At 33.6% G+C, this 26,953-nt stretch overlaps 2 protein-coding genes and 1 pseudogene across 11 annotated transcripts in view; all 3 read left to right on the forward strand.

The window, feature by feature from the left end:
* The window catches only part of LOC107490647 (putative pentatricopeptide repeat-containing protein At1g12700, mitochondrial), a 91,869-nt gene extending 86,905 nt beyond the window's left edge, over positions 1-4,964 (forward strand). The window contains exon 3 of one of the 2 annotated variants that reach the window (XM_052262490.1): positions 4,939-4,964. The gene's annotated coding sequence lies outside the window, so the exon portion shown is untranslated. Of the gene's footprint in view, positions 1-3,720; positions 3,983-4,938 lie in introns of those variants that run through there. The other variant, XM_052262491.1, reaches the window with a different exon arrangement.
* The window catches only part of LOC107490644 (pentatricopeptide repeat-containing protein At1g63130, mitochondrial), a 114,170-nt gene extending 96,517 nt beyond the window's left edge, over positions 1-17,653 (forward strand). For 3 of the 9 annotated variants that reach the window (XM_052262483.1, XM_052262482.1, XM_052262484.1), the window contains exons 2-3: positions 708-2,778; positions 17,162-17,653. In XM_052262483.1, coding sequence (XP_052118443.1) covers positions 747-2,246 — 1,500 coding nt within the window. In that variant the 5' untranslated portion in view covers positions 708-746 and the 3' untranslated portion in view covers positions 2,247-2,778; positions 17,162-17,653. Of the gene's footprint in view, positions 1-149; positions 279-516; positions 2,779-15,475; positions 17,032-17,161 lie in introns of those variants that run through there. The other 6 variants (XM_052262479.1, XM_052262480.1, XM_052262477.1 and 3 more) reach the window with 5 other exon arrangements.
* Positions 14,726-26,953, forward strand: part of LOC127747798 (pentatricopeptide repeat-containing protein At1g62930, chloroplastic-like) — a 28,784-nt pseudogene continuing 16,556 nt past the window's right edge.

Consider the following 26,953-nt stretch of genomic DNA (forward strand, 5'->3'; position numbering starts at 1 on the left):
ATAAGTGCACGTCAGGGAAACCAACTTTCGATTAAGAAGGGCCGTTCAAATTTCCAATAAAACATGAACAATATAAATTCAAAGTATCTGCCTACTACACTTACATACCTGCTAATATATACCAAACTAAGAATCTATTGTTCCTCAAACACAAAAAGAATTTGTACACAGACTACTGGATGTGAACTGGCGACGACCGTGCAAACTGGCTGCAGCGGCGAGATGTGCAGTCTGCAGAAGCGTTGTGCAGTGGCGAAAGAAGACAGACTACCAAACACGTGAGCAACCCTAGCAGAATATTTTTTTTTTTTTTATCACAAATTATGTGCAAGGGATAAATGTAAAATTACAAACTTACAGAAACAGAAAATGAGAAAACAGAAAAAAGAGGGTTCAATTTGAAATATTACTTCTAAAATCCGTGGCCAAAATAAGAAATAAAACTTACTAATTCTATAGTTTTGGCAAATTAAACGAATCAAATAAGTAAGCTTCATAGTGCTCTCACTCTTTCAGGTGGAAGCACTGTTCAATTCAACGCATTCCCTTTTACGATACTCCACTTAGATTGCAAGAAAAGAATGTTGTCATTGTTCTCTTCCTCACAAATCAAATTTAGGTATGCTTTTCAATTCCCAAATTCTTTTCCCCACTCCCCTCTCCGTCTTTGCTTCCCTTCAACTTCATCCCTACACTCTCACTCTCAGCCCCAATCACTTGATGAAGCTGTTGATTCCTTCACTCGCATGCTCTCTATGCGTCGCCCTCCATCCATCATCCAATTCACCAAGATTTTGGGATCTCTTGCCAAGACCAACCATTTCCCCACCGCCATTTCCCTTTTTCAGCAATTGCAAGCCAGGGGAATTGCTCCCAACTTATTTACTTTGAATATCTTAATCAATTGTTGCTGTGGCATGGGTCGTATGACGCTTGCTTTCTCTGTATTGGCCAAGATTTTCAGGATGGGTTTTCAACCAGATACAGTGACATTAAATACAGTCATTAAAGGTCTCTTTCTCTGTGGTAAGGTTGAAAAAGCACTGCACTTTCACCACACAATGCTGGCTCAGGGATTTCACTTCGACCAAGTCAGTTATGGGACGTTGATCAATGGGCTCTGTAGGACCGGACACACATCAGCTGCTATTCAAGTGTTGAGAAACATCCCACGACATGGAATTGTTCCTAATGTCATCATGTACAACGCAATTATTAATAGCTTCTGCAAGGTTACCTTTCTAAGTGAAGCTTTTCATTTATATTCTGAAATGCTTGCTAAGGGAATTTATCCTAATGTTATCACGTACAGCACTCTAATTTATGGATTGTGCCTTGGGGGTCAACTAAAAGAAGCCATTGATTTACTGAATCATATGATGCTGAAAAACATTACTCCCGATGCTTGTACCTATAGTACTTTGATTGATGGGCTATGTAAAGAAGGAAGGGTCAAAGATGCTAAGAGTGTGTTTGTTATCATGATGAAAAAAGGTGTGAAACCAGAAGTGTTTATTTATAATAGCTTAATGGATGGATATTGTTTGGTTAATGAGGTAAACAAGGCAAAATATGTATTCAACACAATGGCCCAAAGTAGTGTGTCGCCTAATATTTGTAGTTACAATATCATGATTAATGGTTTGTGCAAAAGTAAAATGGTCGATGATGCCTTGAATCTCTTTGAAGAGATGCATTGCAGGAACTTGGTTCCGGACATGGTTACTTACAATACTCTAATTGATGGCTTGGGAAAATCAAGGAGAATCCTTTGTGCTGTGGAGCTTCTTAAAAAGATGCATGATAGAGGTCAACCTGCTGATATAGTCACTTACAGTTCCTTGCTGGATGCTTTGTTCAATATCAAACAACATGACAAGGCACTTATATTATTCAAGGAAATGAAAGAGAGTGGCATTGATCCAGATATATATACATACAACATACTTATAGATGGCCTGTGCAAAAGTGGAAGAATTAAAAAGGCAGAAGAGATATTTGAAGATCTTTTGATTAAAGGCTATCGTCCAAATGTGCGGACATACACCATTATGATCAATGGGCTTTGCAAAGAGGGTCTGCTTCAGGAAGCATTGGCACTCATGACAAAAATGGAAGACAGTGGTTGCTTACCAGATGCTGTGACTTATGAAACAATCATTCGTGCTCTATTTGAAAACGGTGAAAATGATAAAGCTGAGCAACTTCTTCGTGAAATGATATCTAGAGGCCTATTGCAACGATAAAAGTAGATGAGATTCTTCTTGTTAGACATCACAAAATGTTGTTTGTATCTCTTTCTTAATTTGTGTTTTATTACCTTCTTCAGGATCATCTATCCATTACATATTAATGCCTTTAGATCTTGACATGATTGTTACTCTTTATTCTGCTTTATCCACCCTAAGCGTCTGCTTTGTCATTGCTTATTTTATAGCATTTTCAGTGACTAGATGGTTGTCATACGTTTCTTGTGGGCATCTATCATTATTTCCTTTTTCTTTTTTGTAATTATATAAATGCATTGATGTTAATTTTTCACTAAGCTGAAATGGTTCTGATTTCATCATTGAAAGGGAATCACGTGTTTATTGTGAAGCTTTCCTGCACTCTTATTGTCTTTCAATCTTTTCATTTCCCCCCATGCAGCACAAACTGGCTGATGTAGCTTTAGATGAAATCTCAAAATGTTATTTTGCAAACATCTTCTCATTTTTCTGTGTTCATGCAGTTATACCTGAGGCATAATGTACCAAAACAATTAACATGACAAAGAAGGTAACTGATTTTCTTGTTATATAGAGTAAATAAATTTTGCTATTAATTCAAGGTACAAATATCCGTGGGTAACAAAACCAAGCTTGATTGATTGGCAATTTGGCATATATAGAACAAAGGAAAGATAATATTAGGAACAAAACCAAGCTTGATTCGACTGCATTCTCTTCCTCTTCCTTTGATCCATTATATGCTGCTGTGGATCTCCCTCAGAGCCAGAGCCAGAGCCAGAATAGCCTCCGCTAATTGGAGAAGCCATAACTATATATCTATCTATCTATATATATATATATTACTAACTATTTGATTTTGAATTTTGATGGTAAAATGGTTTGAAATGAAAAAGGAGAAAGCTGGGAATATTATGAATGAAGAATGAAGGGCTAGTTCATGAGAAAACGTAGAACCAGTAAAGGAAAACAACTGAGAAAGATTGAACCAAATGACTGCGGCGTCTTAGAGTTGAGTTGATTGTGAAGCCAGAGAGGAGGATCTCACAGATTACTGGAGACATTCTTGGTGATATCTCTCTCAAATTCAGACATACATAACTGCATGTATGTATATGAATATGATGATTATGATGAACAAGAATAGAACAAAGCTGAGGTTCTGTTAATCAATAATTAAGATGGTTGCTGATGATGGATTAGATGGTATGTATGTATCTATATTTTTGAGGCAGAGGTAGAACAATTGCTCTCCCCAAGCCCCAGCTAGGAAGGGTTGCACATCAGCCAGGGGGATAATCATGGACCACCCGCTTAGCAGTTTCGTCAACAAAGGGCTGCCATCCTGCCAAGTAGAAGGAGATAGTCAATAGCAGTCAAACGGACCTGTGGAACTGCGATTCAAACTTCAAAGTTTAAGGATTTTGATCAAACACCAGCATCTTGTGCAATCTCCAAGTACCCAATAGAGTAGCAAGAAACATTTGCACAGGTTAATGCTCACAAAAGTTGGAACACTTCATCATCAATTGCATGTTCCCATATAGTCATGTTAAGAAAAATAATAAACCTATAACTTTACAATAAAATGAGAAATTTTGGTGATATACTCAAGCTTTTAAGTTCGAATCTCATTATAGTTAAAATATTGTGTTAAGAAACAATTATATGATCAATCTGATTTTAATGAAGTTTATTCACTTCTTTTTGTCATACTGATCTTACAAAGACAAGTTGTATGCACATATTATGTTACAAGATTAATAATGGCTTATTAGATTTTATCATGGTAATTTTATATGATAGGAATTGTTCAGTGGGGAGTATTTTGACTTGTTAGCTGAGCTAAACTTGTTGGTTGATGGCTTGATAACTTTCATCTTTATGCTGGCTCTACCATAGATCAAATGATTCATTTGAAACGTTCTTGAAGTTATCATGAAAAACATTGTTCCATTTGTTTGTTTGTTTTCTTTTTTCAGGGAAAAAAATCGACATTAAAAATTTTGAAAAAAAGGCAGTTATTATTTGTTTTTTGAGGGGTTTTCTTTAATGTAGAAATAGAAAATAACTAGTTTTTCTAAAAAAAATGAAATATATAAAGAACTGAAAACAGAGGGTTCAATTTGAAATATTATTACTAAAATCTGTTCCCCATTCTGCTCTCCCTCTTTGCTTCCTTTCAACTTCAAGCCTACACTGTCACTCGCAGTCCCAATCACTTGATGAAGCTGTTGATTCCTTCACTCGCATGCTCTCTGCGTCGTACTCCATCCATAATCCAATTCACCAAGAGTAGAGTTTGAAGAAAAGTGCTCAGCAATTGAAAATGAGAATCAAGCTAGGATTAAAGTGGCAGAAGAATATTGTTCCTCAACCACAAAATGAACAATATAAAATTGATGCAGACACATAAGTGCATGTCAAGGAAACCAACTTGTGAATATCAAGGCAGTTCAAATTTCCAATCCAACATGAACAATATAAATTCAGTATCTGCCTACTACACTTACATACATGCAAATATGTACCAAACTAAGAATCTATTGTTCCTCATACACAAATCTGTTGTTAGCAGACGAACTAATGAGACTTACCTAATCAAGTGGAAATGTAGATTTTCCTCTTTCCGTAAGTTTGTAGTGACTAGTAAGCATGCAATGCTTTCATGTGTTCAACCTTTATGATATATGCTTTACCTACTATGCAGATGCTGAAGATAGTAGTGAATCATTATGGACATGCATATGTGATACCAATGATTTCCCTAAAGTGGCAGTTGGTGGCTGTAGCTCTAGTTACTTTAATCCTGCAACTGCATCTAGGGTATCTTCCTTTTTCCTTTTTGCTTCCTTCTGCTAGTATGGCTTTGCATACCATAATTTGAAACCCTTTGCTTAATTTTAGTTATGTAGATTTAAATAATGATATGAAACCCTTTATTTTCAACATATTTGATTTCATGGCGACTATAACTAAATGGTGATGATCAGTATATAAAATTATAAATTCATTTTGTGTTTGAGGAACAATAGATTCTTAGTCTTTATGTATTAGAAAGCATGTAAGTCTAGTAGGTAGATACTGAATATTACTAGCTTAGACTATACGAGATGTGGATATTACGTTGAACATATTGGATTGAAAATTTGAAATATGAGATATGCAGTTGAGCGGTGTTAAGGTAGTTCGAGGCAGGTGCTGTGCAGCTGTTTGTGTAAGATCAAGCTTTGCACTTTTAGTTTTGTTCCATTTATATCTTTGTACCCTTTATTGCTGAGATTGTTAATTCATCCATCAGTGGCATTTATTTTTGTACTTAAAGATTGATTAATAAATATGATGATAGTTGCTGAATGACAATTTTAAGTGCATTTAGGTGAGGGAATGATGAGGAGTTTATGTGAATCCATTGGTGGATATCAAAGATTGAAAGTGTTAAACATCACATGCTGATGCTGATGCTGATGCTGCTGCTGGAATTGACATATAATTCATAGTCGATGGCATTGCCTTAATTTGTTGTTGTTGCTGGAATTCATATAATCCATTTAGCTTTTTCATTTATCTCGACGGCTTATTAGGCGAAATGCTCTTTTGTGAAAAAATTATAGTTAAAGAATTATGTATGATTTGGTACGGTTTAATTATATATATATCTTAATAACATTTAAATGTTACATATTAAAAAAAATTACATATGATATTTTCAATCAGAATATGAATGAAGTTAAAAAATATGGTTCGAAATAATCTACATTTCGCATAACAGGGGAAAAAGAGAAAATAAGAATGAACTTATTTAAGAAAAATAAATTATTGGATAAATTAATGATAAATGATTCAGTAATTTGACTATGAAAAAATAAAGAAATAGTAAGAATATTAAATAGTGTCTTCACTAGCCTAACCAATTCGTATGCTATGCTTCTATCTTGTTCTTACGTTTAAAATAAGGTATGTAACAGGTTGATTGAGCCATTAATTTAGTAAGATCACGAATACTATTTTCTGTTTGATTTTTTTTTTAATGGTGAAACACAAGGGTTTTTTTAATAAATAAAAAGAAATCATATTAACTCTTAAATATTTTTTCAATTTTTTGCTGTTTTAAATATTCACTAACAATTTCATAGGCAAACTATACTATAGGTATAGACTGTGATATAAAATCTTATAGTGCACACACTGCAAGCGCAATGGTGGTAGACGTTACTATTGCATAGTTGATCAACATGGGAATGCTTGGAATTAAGAATGTTCGAAAAATTAGGTATCGGTACATTTCATTGTACGCCATAAGGAATATTCAATATAATGTATTGTGCCTAAAAAATGATGATCATGTGCAGGTTATATTCGATTGCCATGGAAAGATTATGATTGAACAAGTGATGAAACTTTACATTAAGTTGGTGGACATTGGCAATAGTTCTTCTTCTTCACCTGCAGTCCCAACTTCCAACAGATTGTGTAGTAGGACCTAGTTAGGTGGAAAGAACCGAATCCCATACAAGAATTCAGTCTTCTCTGCAAATGTTGAATCTGATGTTGATTTAGTTTCTGAAGAGTTCAAATAAGACGAGGAGTGAGTCCAATCTGATTTTGAGAGTAATAGCGATGACGATATAGAGTTTGTCCCAGAAACTCAACATATATTGTCACCACCGTTATCACTTCCTAGCAGAGCCCAAGTTCCAAACTATTATTTGTCAGTAGACCAAGATGCTATGTAAGTGAAGCCGATGCATTTCGGTTAGAGGGAGCTTACGACTATAAAACAGATGGAAGCGTGGAGTTGAGGGTTGGCCATAGATTCTACAGTCAAGAGTCTGTTCGCCATCAAGAACTACAACATTTGTTGGAGTGTAGAGTATCAGGAGGTTGAATATGATTATTTGAAGTATCATTGTCGGTGCAAATATTATGTTGTAGGTTGTCGGTGGAGCATTCAGATTGGATATTGACAAAATCTCGGTTATTGGGATGTTCATAAATACGAGACTATGCATACGTGCTTGGCGCCAACAATGTCTCAAGATCATTCAAATTTCGACAGCAACCTTATCTGCAGAGTTATCTTTTCCATGATAGAAAGTAAATTTTTTAAATTTTTCGTCTATTTTTGAAAAAATGGTTACATGTTGATCATGTTATGGTTGTAAGATTTCTAAAAATGGTTGATACATTAATCAGTTTAGGTTATCCTTCCGTTCCAATTAGAGTACTACATGGGTCAAGTGGTAGTGAAATAGAGCTATATATTTAAGTAGTCGTACCGGAAGGTTTGGATGGCAAAGCAAAAAGCAATTGCTCAAACCAATGGGGATTAGGAAGAGTTGTACAACCAACTTCCAAGGTTGCTAAATGCAATTAAGCAATGTTTGCCTCGTCTAGTTCATGATATCAAGCTTGTGCCACATTATGAAGGTGTGCTTCGAAACTTTGGTTCTATGCAGTTTGATAAGGTATTTTGGACATTTTCTCCCTACGTTGAAGCCTTCAAGTATTTTAAACCTCTAGTATCTATTGATGGCACACTTTTGTATGGGCGATACGAAAGGGTTGTTAATGGCCATTGCACAAGACGTCAACTCAAACATTCTTTCCATTGCTTTTACATTGGTTAAGTAAGAGTCAACAGAGTCTTGGTCATTCTTTATAAGGAATTTGCGACAGCATGTGACTCCCTAAGAAAATAGTCTTGCCATATCTGATAAAGCTAAAGGCATACATGCCGCAATGGAAGAAGAGGGTAGTGGATGGCATCCTCTAGGGGAATATCATGCTTATTGTATCTGTCATATGGATGCTAATTTCATAAATCAGTTCAAGTGTAAAGAAGGAAAACGAGCCTTGATCAATGCATCATATTCCCTAAATGAGGAGCAATACTTGGCAAGTTGGCATACATGAGAGCGCTAAGAGATCTCGAATTGGAATTTGCGAACGTGGACAAATACGATTTGCAAAGAGGTCTGGCTGGAAACACTGTGATTCTGGCTAAAGATTTGGCCACATGATTACCAACTTATCTAAGTGCATCATCAATATTGTGCTAAGGGGGACGCATAACCTTCCCGTCGTAACCATTGTTCAGTCCACGTATATGCGGCTGCAAAACTTGTTTATTAGGAATGGCCGACAAACATTTGCTAAACTTAGTCGGAGTAACATGTTTTCATAGTACTTAACAAAAAATATTCAAAAAAACATAGATGTTATTTCCAAGATGGCCGTGCACAAATGCAATCTTTTTTCTTCCGTTTTGTTGTCGAGGAAATGGAGTTGGTTGATTGATTTTACCCATGCACATTTAAGGTTTATTTGGACATTAATAGTTGCGACTGCTGGCTCTTTCAAGCTATCTATTATCCATGCGATCATGTTCTAGTGACATGTGCTTTTGCAAGACTCGATTAGACCAGGTTTGTTCATCTAGCGTATCGCATGGAGAGCGTATTCAAGGTATATGAGATGAAGTTTCCACCTATCCCTAATGAGCAAGCTAATGTCCGTGGGGCCTCTTGAAGAGCATCATCCAACAACACATGTAATAGGTGAGTGTTGCGTTGTGACAAGAAACGACTACAACACATCTGGGATCACCATGTAAAATAGTCTTGCGAAGGTCGTAGGTTCATCGTGGGTAACACTATCGTCTGTCGCAGAGGCTCAAAACGGTCTCTTCATGAAAAGTATCACAATGCAAGCTCCATCAACCACCATTCATCCTTTAGTCTGAGGGTCAAGGTAAGTAGCCCGTCAATGTTTACCAGCAGCTCCGGTATATGTTGTGTACCCCTGAATTGTTGAATAACTCAATCTAGGTGATGGAACTTGACAAAATGAAAACAGATCAAAAACACAACTATAGTATGCGTCAGCTTCTCTTTGTTGCTATGCACCCACTGAGGAATGATATCGTACAACGGCTATATGTTATAAGGCGTCCACCAGAACTACAAAGAACATACACACATATTTAGGTCAAAATAGTGATGAGCATAAATAAACATAATTTACTAAATACTTTATATGTAAACTTAAGTATCCTATCATAAGGGACCAAGTCCAATTGCTGCCTCCATTGCAATAGCCTCTGACTCATGTCATCTCTATGCTGTTGTGGTGGCCCAACCAACTTGCAGATGCAAAACAAAATAATATGTTCAGTAACAAAATAAAAAATAGCAACTACAAGAAAAAGCATTGTATACCTAAAGACCTCGCAGATAATGAAAAATCCACCATATCCCTACCTTGAGGGCACCAATCCAGAAATCTGTGGTAATTCCAAGAAAGCATAGGTGGGTTGCACCAAGCCAAGTTACTCATTGATAGCCATGCATAAACAGTAGTAGGTCCAGGCGAGCATAATAGAACCCCACGAGTACTGCTTGCATCTCTCAAAATCAACAATCAATGAGATCCATCTAGCATGTACGATGCTACTAGATTTATCTGTCATTAGTAGCCCACCGATCAATCTAAATATGTAACAACGTGCATAGTGCCAGAGTACATCTGGTGCAGTGTCGGCAGGTAGCTGTATCAAATGAGCCTTCAACTATGTCATCTTAATGGTGAAAGACTCGGCGTACTGCACACCCTCCACGGCTCTCGACGCAGTGACTACACTCTAAGTGCCTCCTCAACCATCTCCCATGTGTCATGACTATAATAAGTCTGAAAATCTCGACTGCAACCACCTACTAACTCCCCATGTGTCTGCGAGCCAAGGTAATAACCAACATCATGATAGGTGATAGTACACTCACTCCATGGCATGTGGAACGAATGGGTCTCCAAATGCCATCTCTCAACAAAGGCCGACAAGAGTGAGTTGTCGAAGTGAAAATCTCTAACTTGAGCCGCATGGGCGAAACTAGCGTCCTCTAAATAGCGCAACAACACATCAGGCGGTCTTTCCACTCCTTAGTCCCTATTCCTCCATGGAAATAGGACTCGTCGACTCTATGTAATTCGACATTAAGTTCAATTTAAACGACCACTCATCTCAATCATAATAAACTACAATAGTTATCCTAAATTCAAAGATTTCTACATTATATTTTAACCAATGTTACTAATAATACCTATTATATAAAGCATCTCTAAAACACTATCAATTATAAATCAACATTTATCTCATTCATAATAATTTACAATATGTGTAGTCTAAATCCAAAGATTTCTATGTTAAGTTTAAAAGTCTCCCTAATTTATATATTATAAATGTCTATTCCCTAATATATTAAACTAATCCTAAACTTATAACTACTAATTAACCAACTAATAACTATATTATAATAAACAAAAAAATTAATTTAAATTCTAACTTGATCATCATTGTGGTTCGTGATATGTCTACCTTCATTCAAATGGTTGATGTCGTTACTCCGAATCATTGCAACAAAAGCTCTTTTACTTCTTTCTTTTTTTTTTCTCCTTCTTTCTCTCTCAATTTTCTCTCAAATTCTCCAAAACTCAAAACTAAACAAATGGTTGCAATGTAACCCGCAAGGACTACTTGCGTTGTTATATAGTAGTCCCAACGATTTTGTAGGCAGCACATGCGCTATAGTGGAGGAGTCGCTTTACCTCTATTCCGTTGGTATGGGTTGTGCAATAGCGTTCTTTTTCTATTGCGTATTCCTTAATTGCGAAATAGTCTCTGCCAGTAAAATTACCATATAATACTTAAAACGGTAAAAAATTGAAAAAAAATGTTTAAAAGAGTTAATATAATTTATTTATTTATATATAAAAAACTTGAAACACAATTACTAATACTATTTCTTTTTGGTTTTTTGAGGGTGAAACTCAGTTATTAATATGTTTAAGGGTGGAGAAAGAATTTTGGAAAGTAAAGACTTATAGAAGTAAATGTAAAATTACAAACTTATGAAAACTGAAAACAGAGGGTTCGATTTGAAATATTACTACTAAAATCTATGGCCGAAAATAGATAATAAAACTTAAGATAAAACACACAATTAACCCAAACCCAACTCAATATTACACAATTCACCCAAATAAAAAAAACGTTACATGAATCTCCCCAATTACCTCTTTATGTAAATCGAATGAGTCAGACTAGATTTAGTTACTCTATGTAAATCGAAACAAAGTAGTTCGATTTATATATACATATTATCCTAGTAAATCTAATCACCCTATTTCAATTTATCCTGTCTTAGTAAATCTAATCGATCTGTTTTGATTTAGCTCTGATATTATCGTTATATAATTCAAATAGTATTCATTAGATTTACAGAGACAAAACTAAATATAATCAACTTAGTAAATTATTATAAATTTTTTTATATAATAATGTTAATGTTAAATAGTTAATATTTTAATATTATTAAAAAATAGATATAAAAATGAGCATATAGAAATAAATTTAAAAAAATATATAAAAAGTTTAAGTGTACAATATTAAATTAAAAAGAAAAAAAAATATTAAAATCAAAATTCAATCCAAAACACACACTAAGTATTCTGTTACAGTTGACAAGGATTTTTAACGTGCACTAATTGAACACATAACAAAATTTTGGTTTCTTTTATTTAACAAATGATGCCCCAAACATATTTTAATTAGCATCTCATCAATTTGTTGTTGTGGTGGCTTTACTTGATTATTTTACCCTCTCATTTGTTTTTCTCAAAAAAATATTATTTTTATGTTTTTCAATTAGTTTCTTTTTCATCATGTACAATATCTGTCATATTTTTAAAAAATTTGTCAGTTACAATTAGCATGAATTCAAACAGAACAACAATAATTTTAGTCTCTTAAAATTTTAAAGAATTATTGATATATAAGATATGTGTTTGATCAAATAAAAAATTTTATTTGGTTAAATAGTTTTATATGTAAATATTTTTAAATATATGATGGATTTAAGTTTTAATTATTTTTTTATTAATATTTGTACTTAATCAATTTAATATTGTACACTTAAATTTTTATATTTTTTCAAATTAATTTCTATATGCTTATTTTTATATTTACTTTTTAATAATATTAAAATATTAACTATTTAACAGTAACATTGTTATATAAAAAATTTATAATAATTTTTTAGGTTGATTAGATTTAGTCCTATCTTTATAAATCTAATTAGTACTATTCAAATTATATAAAAATAATATCATGACTAAATTGAAACAGGCTAATTAGATTTATTAGGACGTACTAAATCGAAATAGGATAATTAGATTTACTAGAATGAGAGAATGATAAATGACATCTACGTAAGGAGAAGTATGGCCGGATCCATCTGTTTGTTTTCATCAGGTATACTACAAAAGGAGGGGCATTAAAGGCTATCAAAGAGATGAATGAAATGCGATTAAGGAGCAAAGAAATCTTTGTGGGTGAGGCTAAGTCCAGGAGGAGGATTGATGTCCAGAAACAAACCACTATCATGATGAAGATGTCACGCAGTCTCTTGATGGAAAACAAGAAAAGATTAAAGAAAAGGATATTGAGGTGAACGAGAAAGAGAGAGTTGTCTTGAAACACGATAAAGGTGAAGAACTAGAAATTCAGAGGGAACCGTTGGAGTTGGGATGGGATGCGGTGGTAATGATGCCACAGAGGCTACGGGAGGCAGAGCATGACAAGGAGAGAAAGGTATTTGTTATTGAGGATTTGGATGAGTGGCACGAGGGTTTTTTGAAAACGCAAACGGATAATCCTTTGGTGTATCTGGCAATTATGGTGAGTGTGAAATCTATGAGGTCTCAAACAATCAGTAATGAAGCAATCTCTGAAAGAACAGAGACTTGGAAATACGAGGATAAACGGAAAGAAGGGGTTGATCTAGTGTTGAACAAAAGTTCAGTTGGGACTGGGTTGAAGTATATAAGGCCCAATATGTTAGTGGAGTGTGTGGTGCGACGGAGAGTACGTCATTGTGCGTTTTAAAAGGGCCTCCTTGTTGGCTGCTGCGGGTGACGGTGAAGAGAGGAGTGTGGCTGGTCATGGAGTTCGCGAAGGGGTTGATGCCACGGGGAACAACACCGACGAGGCAGATCTGGGAGCAATGCAGAAGTCAGCTGCTAGTGGCGGAGGTGATAATGTCCGCACTGAACTTGATGGCGTGAAGAGCAGGGAGGAGCGTGAAACCCCTTATGCACCCGACGAGCAGAATCAAGTCGGAAAAGAGATTGGTGAAAGTGCGGAGAATTGTTCGAACAGCACAGCGGAGAAAAACATTCCACCAAGTGTAGTCAATAAAATCCATGCTAGTTTGGACGAGAGTGGTAAGCAGCATGTTGGCATATGTCTGATGAGGGGTGATGCAGTGCAAGATTCAGATTTAGAGGATGAGAATACAGTAGTGCAGGAAACTAGGTTGGATGATGAAATGGCTATAAGGAACTTGGAAGATTCGGAGGACTCAGAGCAGGATGCAGACGGTGAAACTAATCAAGATGAACACGAAGAAAGTTGGGATAAAGATATGGCTGAAAATAGGGCTGCTTGGGATCTGGATGTCGAATTGGGAGCTGTTTTATATGATGAGGATGAGGATATTATGGCTATTCTCCAAGCTCAGAATGAAGTATTGGCACAAAAAGGAAGGCAAGCAAAATAGAAAGAGAAAGTAAGAAGGTGCCACCCCAAAAATCGAAATAACGTGTGTAATAGAGTTTTTAAATGATTTTAGTTTGTGGAATATGAGGGGTTTAGGGGGTGTTGAAAAGTGAAAATAGTAAAAATTTAAGCGTAAAATAATGTGAACATGTTAGGATTGATAGAGACAAAGAAAGAGGTAATTTTTAAGTTTAATGTAGTGCAATTTTGGGGTAATAATACAGTGAGTTTGGAATTTGTGGGATTGGAAGGTGCTTCTGGAGATTTATTAATAATGTGGGATGTTATGATGTTTAGGTTGAGAAATTATTACAAAGGAGAGAGATGGTTGTATATAGAAGGGAAATTGACAAACAATAATTTTTATTTGTGCTGGTTGCATGGTGTATGGTGCGCATACAAGGATAGAGAAGCTTACTGTGTATGCAGAATTGAGTTTTTTATCGTAAATATGTCAGGTACCTCTTTGCTACATGGGTGTCTTCAATGAGGTTGTGCAGTTGGAAGAAAGAAAAGAAAGGCGCTAGTGTGTTAACAGCATTATCGAATTGGTGGATATAGAGCTAAATGACCGTAAGTTTATGTGGTTTATGGGTCAATCGTGCAGTCAAATTAATAAAATATTGGTGGGTTTAGTTTCATTGTTATCTTTTGAAACACTTAATTGAAAAGAAATGACAATTTTCGGGAATAAAAAAAAATTAGAACATCTTACATATATGTATAAATTGAACTAGGTGTTTTAATTTATATAGAGCAGCTCTGACTCATTCGAAACATAGAACCGTGATTAAAAAAATTTATGTAACATTTTTTTATTTGAGTGAATTGTGTATCATTGAGATAAAACTTACTAATTCTTTAGTTTTGGTAAATTAAACAAATCAAATAAGCTTGATATCGCTCTCACTCTCTCAAGTGGAAGCACTCTTCAATTCAACGCATTCCCTCTTACGATACTCCACTTGGTTGCAAGAAAAGAATGTTGTCATTGTTCTCTTCCTCACAAATCAAATTAAGGTATGCTTTTCAATTCCCAAATTCTGTTCCCCACTCCGCTCTCCGTCTTTTCTTCCCTTCAATTTCATCCCTACACTCTCCCTCTCAGTCCCAATCACGTGATGAAGCTGTTGATTCCTTCACTCGCATGCTCTCTATGCGTCACCCTCCGTCCATCATCCAATTCACCAAGATTTTGGGATCTCTTGCCAAGACCAACCATTTCCCCACAGCCATTTCCCTTTTTCAGCAATTGCAAGCTAGGGGAATCGCTCCCAACTTATTTACTTTGAACATCTTAATCAATTGTTGTTGCGGCATGAGTCGTATGACGCTTGCTTTCTCTGCTTTCGCCAAGATTTTCAGGATGGGTTTTCAGCCTGATGCCGTAACCTTGACAACAATCCTGAAAGGCCTCTGTCTCTGTGGTAATGTTGAAAAAGCACTGCACTTTCATGCCACAGTGCTGGCTTATGGATTTCACTTCGACCAAGTCACTTATGGGACATTGATCAATGGGCTCTGTAAGACCGGATACACATCAGCTGCTATTCAAGTGTTGAGAAAGATCCCACGGCATGGAATTGTTCCTAATGTCGTCATGTACAGCGCAATTATTGATAGCCTCTGCAAGGTTGCGCTTGTAAGTGATGCTTTTCATTTATATTCTGAAATGCTTGCTAAGGGAATTTCTCCCAATGTTATCACTTACAACACTCTAATTTATGGATTGTGCCTTGCGGGTCAACTCAAGGAAGCCGTTCTTTTGCTAAATGATATGATTCTCATAAACATTAATCCAGATGTTTATACCTATAGTACTTTGATTGATGGACTATGCAAGGAAGGAAAGATCAAAGATGCTAAGAATGTGTTGGGCTTGATGACAAAACATGGTGTGAAACCAAATGTGGTCACTTATAACAGCTTAATGGATGGGCATTGTCTGGTTAATGAGGTAAATAAGGCAAAATTTGTATTCAACACTATGGCTCAGAGCAGAGTGTCACTTAATGTTCGAAGTTACAGTATCATGATTAATGGCTTGTGCAAAAGTAAAATGGTCGATGAAGCCTTGAATCTCTTTGAAGAAATGCGTCGTAAGTACTTGGTTCCAAACACGGTAACTTACAACACTCTTATTGATGGCTTGAGCAAATCAAAGAGAATCTCTTGTGCTTTGGAGCTTCTTGTCGAGATGCATGAAAGAGGTCAACCCATTAATGTAGTCACTTACAATTCCTTGTTGGATGGGATGTTCAATATCAAACAAGTTGACAAGGCATTTATGTTATTCGAGCAAATGAAAGAGAGTGGTATTGATCCAGATATATATACATACAGCATACTTATAGATGGCCTGTGCAAAAGTGGAAGACTTCAAAATGCAAAAGAGATTTTTCAAGATCTTTTCATTAAAGGCTATCGTCCAAATGTGCGGACATACACCATTATGATCAATGGGCTTTGCAAAGAGGGTCTGCTTCACGAAGCATTGGCACTCATGACAAAAATGGAAGACAATGGTTGCTTACCAGATGCTGTGACTTATGAAACAATCATTCGTGCTCTATTTGAAAACGGTGAAAATGATAAAGCAGAGAAATTTCTTCGTGAAATGATATCTAGAGGCCTGTTGCAAGGATAAAATCAGATGAGATTCTTCTTGTTAGACATCACAAATGTTGTTTGTATCTCTTTCTTTTTAACTTTTGTTTTGTTACCTTCTTCAGGATCATATATCCATTACATATTAATGCTTTTGGATCTTGACATGATTGTTACTCTTTATTCTGCTTTATCCACCCTAAGCGTTTTCTTTGTCATTTCTTATTTTATGCCATTTTCAGTGACTAGATGGTTGTCATACGTTTCTTGTTAGCATCTATCATTATTTCCTTTTTTCTTCTTTGTAATTATATAAATGCATTGATGTTAATTTAGCACTAAGCTGAAATGGCTCTGATTTCATCATTGAAAGGGAATCACGTGTTAGTTGCGAAGCTTCCCTTCACTCTTATTGTCTTTCAATCTTTTCATTTCCCCCCATTCAGCACAAACTGGCTGATGTAGCTTTAGATGAAATCTCAAAATGTTATTTTGCAAACATCTTCTCATTTTTCTGTGTTCATGCAGTTATACCTGAGGGCTGAGGCATAATGTACCAAAGCAATTAACATGACAAAGAAGGTAACTGATTTTCTTGTTATATAGAGTAAATAAATTTTGCTTTTAATTCAAGGTACTAATATCCATGGGTAACAAAACCAAGCTTGATTGAACTACTATTGATTGGCAATTTGGCATATATGGAACAAAGGAAAGAAGAGGCAGAACAATTTCTCTCCCCAAGCCCCAGCTAGGAAGGGTTGCACATCAGCCAGGGGGATAATCATGGACCACCCGCATAGCAGTTTCGTCGACAAAAGGCAGCCATCCTGCCAAGTAGAAGGAGATAGTCAATAGCAGTCAAACGGACCTGTCTTAAAGCATGTATATAAAGGAACTGCGATTCAAACTTCAAAGTCAAAGGATTTTGATCAAACACCAGCCTCTTGTGCAATCTCCAAGCACCCCAAAGAGTAGCAAGAAACATTTGCACAGGTTAATGCTCACAAAATTTGGAACACTTCATCATGAATTGCATGTTCCCATATAATCATGTTAAGAAAAATGATAAACCTATAAACTTTACAATAAAATGAGAAATTTTGGTGGTATACTCGAGCTTTTAAGTTCGAATCTCATTACAGTTAAATATTGTGTTAAAAAACAATTATGTGATCAATCTGATTTTAATTAAATTTATTCACTTCTTTTTGTCATACTGATCTTACAAAGATAAGTTGTATGCGCATATTATGTTACAAGATGAATAATGACATTAGCCTAAATTTGCTTTAAATCCCGCAATTCACAGTCCCTGGTGATTTCGGATTAAACCCCCACATCCTGCATTGTTGGAGTTTCCTATATAGCAGCTCCATCAATATTTATTTTTAACCATCCTTCTCTTGGGCTCATAACCACCAACAGGTTACTAGGAATTGAGTTTTCCAATTTTCCTGTTTGGTGGTTCCAAGTTCCGCGGTAAGGTTCCATCTGATCCGAGCATTAAAGGGAGCTCTGAAAAAAGATTGCAAAAACATATATGGCAGCCATATAAAACATTTAATTCACTGTGAAATAGTTTCAGTGACACCCATACAGTTATGGCAGCCATATAAAACATTTAATTCTCTGTGGTCCCTTCCATTTCCAAATTATATTCCACACTTGGTCAATTTCATCTCCCACACTAATTTTCTTCAGCGTTTCTTCATCAAGAAATTGTAATTCCAATCCCCTTTAATAATAGCTTCATATTAATAATATCTTCTTCAATTTGAGCATTAATACTTTGCATCAGAGGGGACTGTCCCTTTAGCCACTTATCCCTCCAGAGAAAAATTGATCCTCCATCTCCCACTGACAAGGAGCTATAATTATAGAACACATCTTTGAGTTTTACAAGTTCTTTCTTTCCACAATGGAGATTGGTTTCTTTATTGATTCAGAGCAAACAGGATTTTTTAAAAACATCAGAAAGCGGACTAAGCAAAGGACCCATTCCCCCATTAACTTGGTCCAACTGACCAGTTCGATTCAATTTTTAGAATATCTTTTTTAGCAGAAATATGTTTTCAAATAGAGAAACATGAATTTGTTTTGAATTTGGATATCTACTTCTAACATATATATAATTGAGATATGAGAGAGATTTGGTATATAATTTAATTTTAATATTTTTTATCATATATAATCTCTAAAAAATAGGGTGGATATCTATCAGATTGTTAACAATTTTTTTTTAAATTATAAGGTTATCAGAAAAAATATCATTTTCAACTCTTGATCTTTAATTCTAAAAAATTAGTTAGCTTTTTTTTTTGTGAATAATCATTTTTTTGAGTTAGTATGTGATACATAATTACATAAATCAGCTAATTTATCTGTTAAGTGCTAGCTAAGATTGACAGTTTTTTTTTTTTGTTAAGATTTTGTTGTCTTTCGAGATAATTATAAAGAGTTATTTAAATTTTTTTCTCTATTTTTTGTTATTTTTTCCATATACATTTCCTAAATTTGTTGTGTGAGAATTGAGAAATATTAATAATTTTTAATTTTATTTTTTATTTATAGAAATTGAATATAGGATATACATATTAATAAGAATGACATTGCTAATTATTATTACTAGTCTTATCTATTTGTTACTAGTTATTCTAAAATGTTAAAATTTCGATCTTTGATGTTATATTTACATAATTAGTTGACATAAATATTTTTATTTGTTGTATTTATTTTAGCTAAAATATTATGTTACTTTTTTATTATCTCTTATAAAATAGAATATGTACTTTTTTTAATAATAATAAATTTATGTGATTTATGATGGTTAATTTAAATTGAGTACACCTAAAACTTAACATATTTTTAATAATATAATATCTTAAAAACGTTTTTTAAATAACTAAGAAAAAATTTTAAAAAATATATATTCTCCATTCAATTTTTGTAAGTAAAAAAATTTAAAAATCACTAAATTTCTCAATTTTTTACAAGTAAATTTAGGCAACGTATATTAAAAAAAAGTAACAAAAGATAAAAAATTTTCTAAACAACTCCTTGACTACTTGACCATTAATCCTAAAAGATAACGAGGCCTCCAATAAAGAAGTCAATCAATTTTAATTATTACTTAATAAAAAAATCAACCATTTAATATATTAAACATATTTTATTAATTCAGAAAAAAATATTGATGAAAGAGTCAACAACCTCAAAAAAATAGATAAATGGCTGAAAAGAGATTTTTTTTTTTTAGAAACTTTGTTATCTTTTAGAGTAAGTATCATGAGTTATTTAAAATTTTTTTCTAAAAAAAATATAAATTACAATGTCTAAATCTTAAACGCATGATCTTTTAATTTAAGTATGAAATACTTCCCAATCTAATTAACATCACATTTTTTTACTGTTATTATCCGTTTATTTTATTATATAAAAATAAGATTTTTATATTTAACTAGTGTATATTTTTATATTCTGTACGGAATAATACTTAACATTATATAAAGATTTTTGCTAAAGAAAATCAAATAAAAATATATATAATAACTATTATTATAAATATTTTACAAAATTATAATTAAAATCAAACTCTAAAAATTTTTAATATTAAAAATAATTAGTATTTATCTTAATCAATTTGAATTTGTTGAGTGATCATCTCACTTGTTCAATTAAGCAAGTATTAAGAGGTTAGAATCTTGCCTTGTGTACATAGCAATCCATTAACTAACAGTTGACCCTTAATAAATGGAATATCAATACATGATTAGACTTGACAGGAATACCAAAACTCGCGAATACCTGACTCATCCCTACCCGATCAGAATGAGTAATAACCCAACCCGAAGCGGGGCGGATTTCGTTTGGGACGAGTATTCGAGCGAAGCAAAATGGGATTGAGTTTAGGGTGTACCCGCCCAAGGTATATACATAGGGTTAATAGTCAAATTCGTCCTTCAAAGATCATTCATTCTTTAAATTAGTCCTCAAAAGATTTTTTTTAGTCATATTAATCCTTGAAAGATAAAACGTAAGTTAAATTGATCATTTTCATTAGTTAGATGATGACGTGCCACGTTAAGTGCAATGTGGCATGATGACATGGTAGGTTAATGCCATGTGTCACAAGATGATTGGTTGACGTGTCAAGTCAGTGACATCTAGCACGCTACGTGTCACTTGACATGTAAAAAAGTTATTTATAATAAAAATAATTTTTAAAAGTCTAGACGTAAGTCATTTTCATCCTTAAATTTTAAAATTAATCAAGTTAATTTATTTTAAAATTTAAATTTTTTAAATTTTTTAAAATTATAATTTTTATTATTAATTTATATGGTATAACTCAATAATTAAAAAATTGATTTGTGAGATCACTTGTTGAAACTTACTATTTTAATATAATTTTTTTAAAATAACTACTATATTTATTTAGTGACATCTAAAAGATTAAAACTTTTAATATATAACTAGTTTTAATATTTTAGATTTCACTAAATAAATATAGCAGTTATTTTAGTTTTTTAGATTTCACTAAATAAATATACAAAAATGCTAAGTGTCAAAGTGTTTTCATTAACCAAGTTAACCAAGTTATTAAAATTTAAACTTCGGTCACGCACCCTCCTCCTCTTCTTCCTCCAACATCGTTATCGTCGCTGCCGCCGCCACCACCACCGTCGTCGCCAATGCTGCCACGGTCACCGTTGTCGTCCACTGTCACCACCACTGTCATCATTGCTGCTGCTACCACCATTGTCGTCGTCATCATCTTCTTCTTCTTCCTTCTTCAACATCTTGTTATTATTGTTGTTGTTTTTATTATTATTATTATGTTCCTTCTTTCTTCCTTCTTCAGCGTCTTCTTGTTGTTGTTTAATTTTTTTTGTGAATTTGATGTATCTTTTTTATTTAGTGAAATTAAAAATATAGGAATGTTTTTCATATTATTTCTATACTTAATATTTGTGTGCTATAGATGTGAATTTGTGTACTATACTAAACAAAAATGTGTGTTATGCTTAAATATTTTTGTGCTGTAATAAACCAAAATTTGTTTAATAATTTTTGACAAATTAATGTGAGTTACCAAATTATTAACTTCGATTACTTGTGTTATTTTTCTATACTCGATATTTGTGCACTATTGTGTGTGTGTGTATATATATATATATAATTGAGTTGTTTGAAAAATTAGTGTTATTTTATGATTTTAGTTTTTGTCATATGTGCGAATTTGTGTGCTATGTTTAAATATTTATGTGTTATGATAAACTAGAATTTGTTTAATAATATATGCCGAATTAGTGTGAGCTACCAAGTTATTAGCTTCGATTACTTGTGTACTGTGGAAATGAAGGAGTGTGTGTTGTTTCACTTTGTTTGATTTACACATGTAATAATGAGGTATGGTGTTTGCAGTATTGATGGACAACTGCAAGAAAGACGAGGTGATCGCTGAACTTTTCAAGAACCATTGCATTTAAAGTTGATTTGCACCTCTTGCATTTAAGGACAACATTCCATGAACACAAAAGAGATGCGTTGGGTGTATTTAGAGATTGTCGTGCCACACTTTCTGTGGACTCTAACCACCAAAAAATGTTAGAACTGCACATTAGAGTTAATAGCCGTGAGTCATGATGACATACTTAAAAAGAGTGTTAACAACACCTTTGTGTGTGTGTATGTGTTTTTTTTTTTTTGGAAAATAGAACCTATAATGTAACATTGGCTTACAATGAACGGTAATCAATTTACACACCATGAAGTAAAAGAGAGAGAAAAATAAATATGTAGCAGAACTCGATAAAAGAATGAGCAATGCTAGGGAACCAAAAGGGTATTAGCCAAAAACCAGCTAAATACCTTTGGGTGAATTCAAAATCTCTACGAGTTAATATATATAGATGTTTCTTCTGTTAAGTATTAGAATGTTTCTTTTTCATATTAAATGGATGTTCTTTTATATTTAATTATTTTTGCTAAATATAATTGAATGTTTCTTTTGTTAAGTATTAGGATATTTTTTTTTCTTATTAAATGAATGTTTTTTTATAATTAATACTGACAAATAGCAATTTTTCATAAAATCGAAACTCAATTCACACCCGAAAGAACACATGTTGGCTTTCTCCTTAGTCCAGGTCTAAGCCATGTCACACCCCTCTTTGAGCTAGCAAAGATCCTTGTGACCAACCATGGCTTCCATGCCACATTCCTCAACATCACCACCGAAGCTTCTTCAGCTCAAAACAGTCTTCTTCACTCACCAAACCTTCCACCCCATTTTGACATTGTTGACCTCCCAACCATTGATATATCCAACTTGGTCAATAGCGAAATTTCGGGCATAACCTATCTTTGTATCAACACAAATGAAAGTTTAAAATGTCTGAACAAAGTAATAAATCAATTACCAAACAAGCCATAAGCGCTTATCATAGACATATTTTGTACGCAAGCATTTGAAGCATGTAAGGATGTTGTTCCCAACATTCCGGTTTTCACCTTTTTCACTGCCTCCACTCGATTTCTTGCACTCTCCTTGTTCCTTCCTCAACTAGAACGTGACGTGGAGGGAGAGTTTGTGGACCTTCCACACCTGATTCAGGTACTGGGTTGCGAGCCGGTTAAAATCAAAAACTTGTTGGACCAAATCAAGAACCGGGACATCAGTCTCCGGCGTCGGAGACGAAGTCGAAGGTGGACTTCGTGTTGGATGCGCTTGTTGAGGGTCGCGGAGAGCATAGAAGTCGTCGGTGCTTCCAACAGCATTGGTGAGAGAGATGTATGTGTGTGTGATTGTTGGAGGTGGGTAGGTTAATGTGAGAGAGAAGAGAAAGGCTTTTATAGGTTTTAATTAGGTTTACTTAATTAATTTTAAATTTTTTAAATTTTGAATTTAAAAAATCTAATATAAATTAATGTGATTTTGTTTAGTTTTTTGCTGATAACCTTTTGGTTCCATATACTTTTTCTAAAAGAATATATACATGAATTTTGGTGTAGCAAAAATTTGTGTGTCGTATTTTGAAAATTTGTGTACTATATCTATGCGCCAAAATTTGTGTGCTATATTAATAAGTTTGTCGAGAGCATCTTTTTGTGGTATGTGTGTTTTGAAAAATAGAATCTGTAGCGACCCTTAGTTTTAAAAATATAAATATAAATAAGTTATAATTTATTTTATAAAATTAGAATTCCTTATTTTAGAAAAAAAAATTATTTTATTATCAAATTGAACTAATTTTATAACTATTTGAATTCAATCAAATTCATGTTCTTATATATATAAATATTTTATGATGAAATATTTTACATAATTAAGACTATAATTCCAGTAATTTATAAATAATAAAACTTATATGTATATTTTAATTTGAATAATTGATATTTTAATTATTTAAAAATAGAGTTTAGATCATAATATTATTATCGAGTTTGATACTTAATTATATGAATAAATATCGGTACTCTTTGGTGAGCTTAGCTTTGCTAATATTTCACCAAATATCTTTTATCCTTAAATTACTAATATCATTTATATTAATAACTCATATACTTTCAGCTTTATAAATATTATTGCTATAATTGTATTATTATTATTACTATTACGTTTATTATTATTATTACATAATTATCATTACTATTGTTAGTATTATTAGTATTACTAATCATAAAGCATGGAAGTAAAAGGCGGCTTCAATTATATATATTATTACATTAATATTATTATTATTATTATTATTATTATTATTATTATTATTATTAGGCATGTACGCAAGGCGGCAGCAATTTAGCTAATGGAAAGCCTTTCTATACGTATACATATATGTAATAAATAGTTATGAGAATTGTTAGCTTTATTATATCATTAGCTAGCTTTATATATAATAGTATCATATGAAGGAATAAGTAATATTTACTTTATTACCATTATTATATTTACGCCGCCATACATATATATATACATACAGAAAACGAAAGAATGAGAGATGAGAGAGAAGAGTGACCGAGAGAGAAGTGTAAGAACTTAAATCTCCTCTAACTTTTCGGGTTCGATTTCTTACAATCCGTAACTCCAATAAAAAATCTAATCCGATAAAAGTATTCGTATCCTCTTCCTCTACACGTTGGCACCACTTTTGATCAGTAGAAGTTGACGGTGACGTAACTCCTCTACTCTTTGAGTTTGGCCAACGAAAGATTTAGGAGGCACAGACGATTCTGGACGTTTTTTTTCTTCGATAGCTCGGTCAGAAAGCTTCTCCAGAGCTTTGAATATTTTGATTCCGTACGAAGGTATGATTTTGGTTTCTCGTAGTTAATGTTTAATGTCATGTGAAAACTTAGGCACGAAGACCTTAAGATAGGAATGAACTGAGTGAATAATTGATAGATTGTGTATATGGTATAAAATGTGAGGTTTAGCTGTTGTCAATAATTTGCTGTTGAAGTTGGTCGGTTTGGAAAAAGATTTAATATTGGTATTTGTTTGATTATGAAATAATTTGTTACTGGAAATGACTTTAAATGACTGAGAGGTGTTTGGTTTGATAGTTGGGACCCTTGATGGGTGGCAGAAACTTGAGTCTTAGAGGAGATATTGCCAAAAAGAAATTTGAGTCTTAGAGGAGATATTGCCAAAATTTCTTTAAGAATTGGAGTTTGATTTGAGGTAATATTTTAAAAGAGAAAGAGATTATTATGTGGCTTGTGTATTTGAGACTATTTGTTGACCCTCTGTCACAAGATGTGACCGAGCACTTTAACTCCCCGGATTCCCCCATGGGCATGCATATAAATATGAATGTTGAATATTATTGAGTTTGGAGTTTAACTCCATGGAATACTATATTATTGAGCTTGGAGTTTGACTCCATGGAATATTATTGAGCTTGGGGATGCGCACACAGAGGGACTGTCCAATGGTTAACTACCAGGACTTGTCGGGTTGGCTGTATAACCGACAGATGAGACTCATCAGCCATAGGACAGCCATACATCATATGCATTTGTTTATTTGCTTGAGTGTGCATTGTTTTGGTTTGCTTAACTGTTTAATTCTGCTTATCCGCTACTTGTTCTACTTGTTGTAAATGCTTCTCTATCTGTGTTTTCCTTGTTTGAACTGTATGTGTATGTTTTCTTAGAAATTCCTCTTGACGAAGGTGTGAGGAGAGAGGGTTGTTCCACCAATGTCTCGGAGGATTGGAGGAGTCAGAAAGTGAAGTATTAAGTTAAAATTAGATTCAGAACTAGAATACCTTAGATAGATTACCTAACTTTTGGTTTAGTTTATTTTCTTTAAGAATGATTCTGAGTGTCGGAGTTATAAGAATGCCTCTGGCTCTCCCGAGATCTTTTATATTAACTATGCGGGCACCTTTACTATACTGAGAACCTCCGGTTCTCATTCCATACTATATTGTTATTTTTCAGCTGCAGGTCGAAAGGTATCTCATTAGGCGTCTGGACACCTGAAGCGAAGTGGTTACTGGGTTATTTTGGTGTGTAGTGATGTATATACACGTACTTAGCTTTCTCTCCGTATAACTTATTCTTTTTGATCCTCCTAGAGGTTTATGGAGAGGCAATGTTTTGTTTATGTACATTTTAGATTTTGGATATGTATATATATATGTAAATATTCTCCGGCCAGCCTTGACTTGGCGGACTGAGTGAGGAGCTTGTTATTTTGTACATTTGGCTTTCTATTCATACTTTTATTATCTTACGTTTGATAGTTATAGTTTGACTCACACGCAAGTTGTTCCGTTTCCGGAGCGTGGCGCTTTTCATTTTGCGATTTTGTTTTATAATTTTTCAAGGCTCCTAGTCTATTATCTTCTTTCTACTACTATAAGTATGTATTTTTTTTAGAAATCGTAATATCTCGCCACCTCTGCTTTACGACTTAAGTATAAAGTTATGTGTGGTAGGGTGTTACAGAATCTGGAATATATTTACTTGCAATAAATAGTGATTGGTTTATACACCATGAAAAGAAGAAAGAGAAAAAATAAATGTGTAAAAGAACTTAATAAAAGAATTCACACACTTAAATTTTGTACAGCAAAATTTTGTGTGCTGTACTTCAAAAATTTGTACGTTATGTGCAAAAATTTGTGTGCTATATTGATAAATTTGTGTTATGTGCAAATTTTTGTGTACTACACTTTAAAAATTTATATGCTATGCTTCAAAATTTGTGTGCTCTCTTACAAAAATTTGTGTGTTGAAAATGTAGAAAGACTTGTACTGAATTGTGTGCTAGTGAAGCACTGGAGCGCGTGTCACACGTTTCATTTTGAGTGTAGTTTTTATTGTAGTTTAACCAACATGATTGGATTTGGTTGTCAAAATGACTTATATATATAATATTTAAAAAAATTATATTAAAATATTAAGATTCAACAAGTAATCTTACAAATCGATTTTTCAATTATTGAGTTCTATCATATAAATTAAATAATAATAAAAATTATAATTTAAA

Source organism: Arachis duranensis, chromosome 5 (assembly GCF_000817695.3).
Source record: "Arachis duranensis cultivar V14167 chromosome 5, aradu.V14167.gnm2.J7QH, whole genome shotgun sequence".
NCBI classification, from domain to species: domain Eukaryota; kingdom Viridiplantae; phylum Streptophyta; class Magnoliopsida; order Fabales; family Fabaceae; genus Arachis; species Arachis duranensis.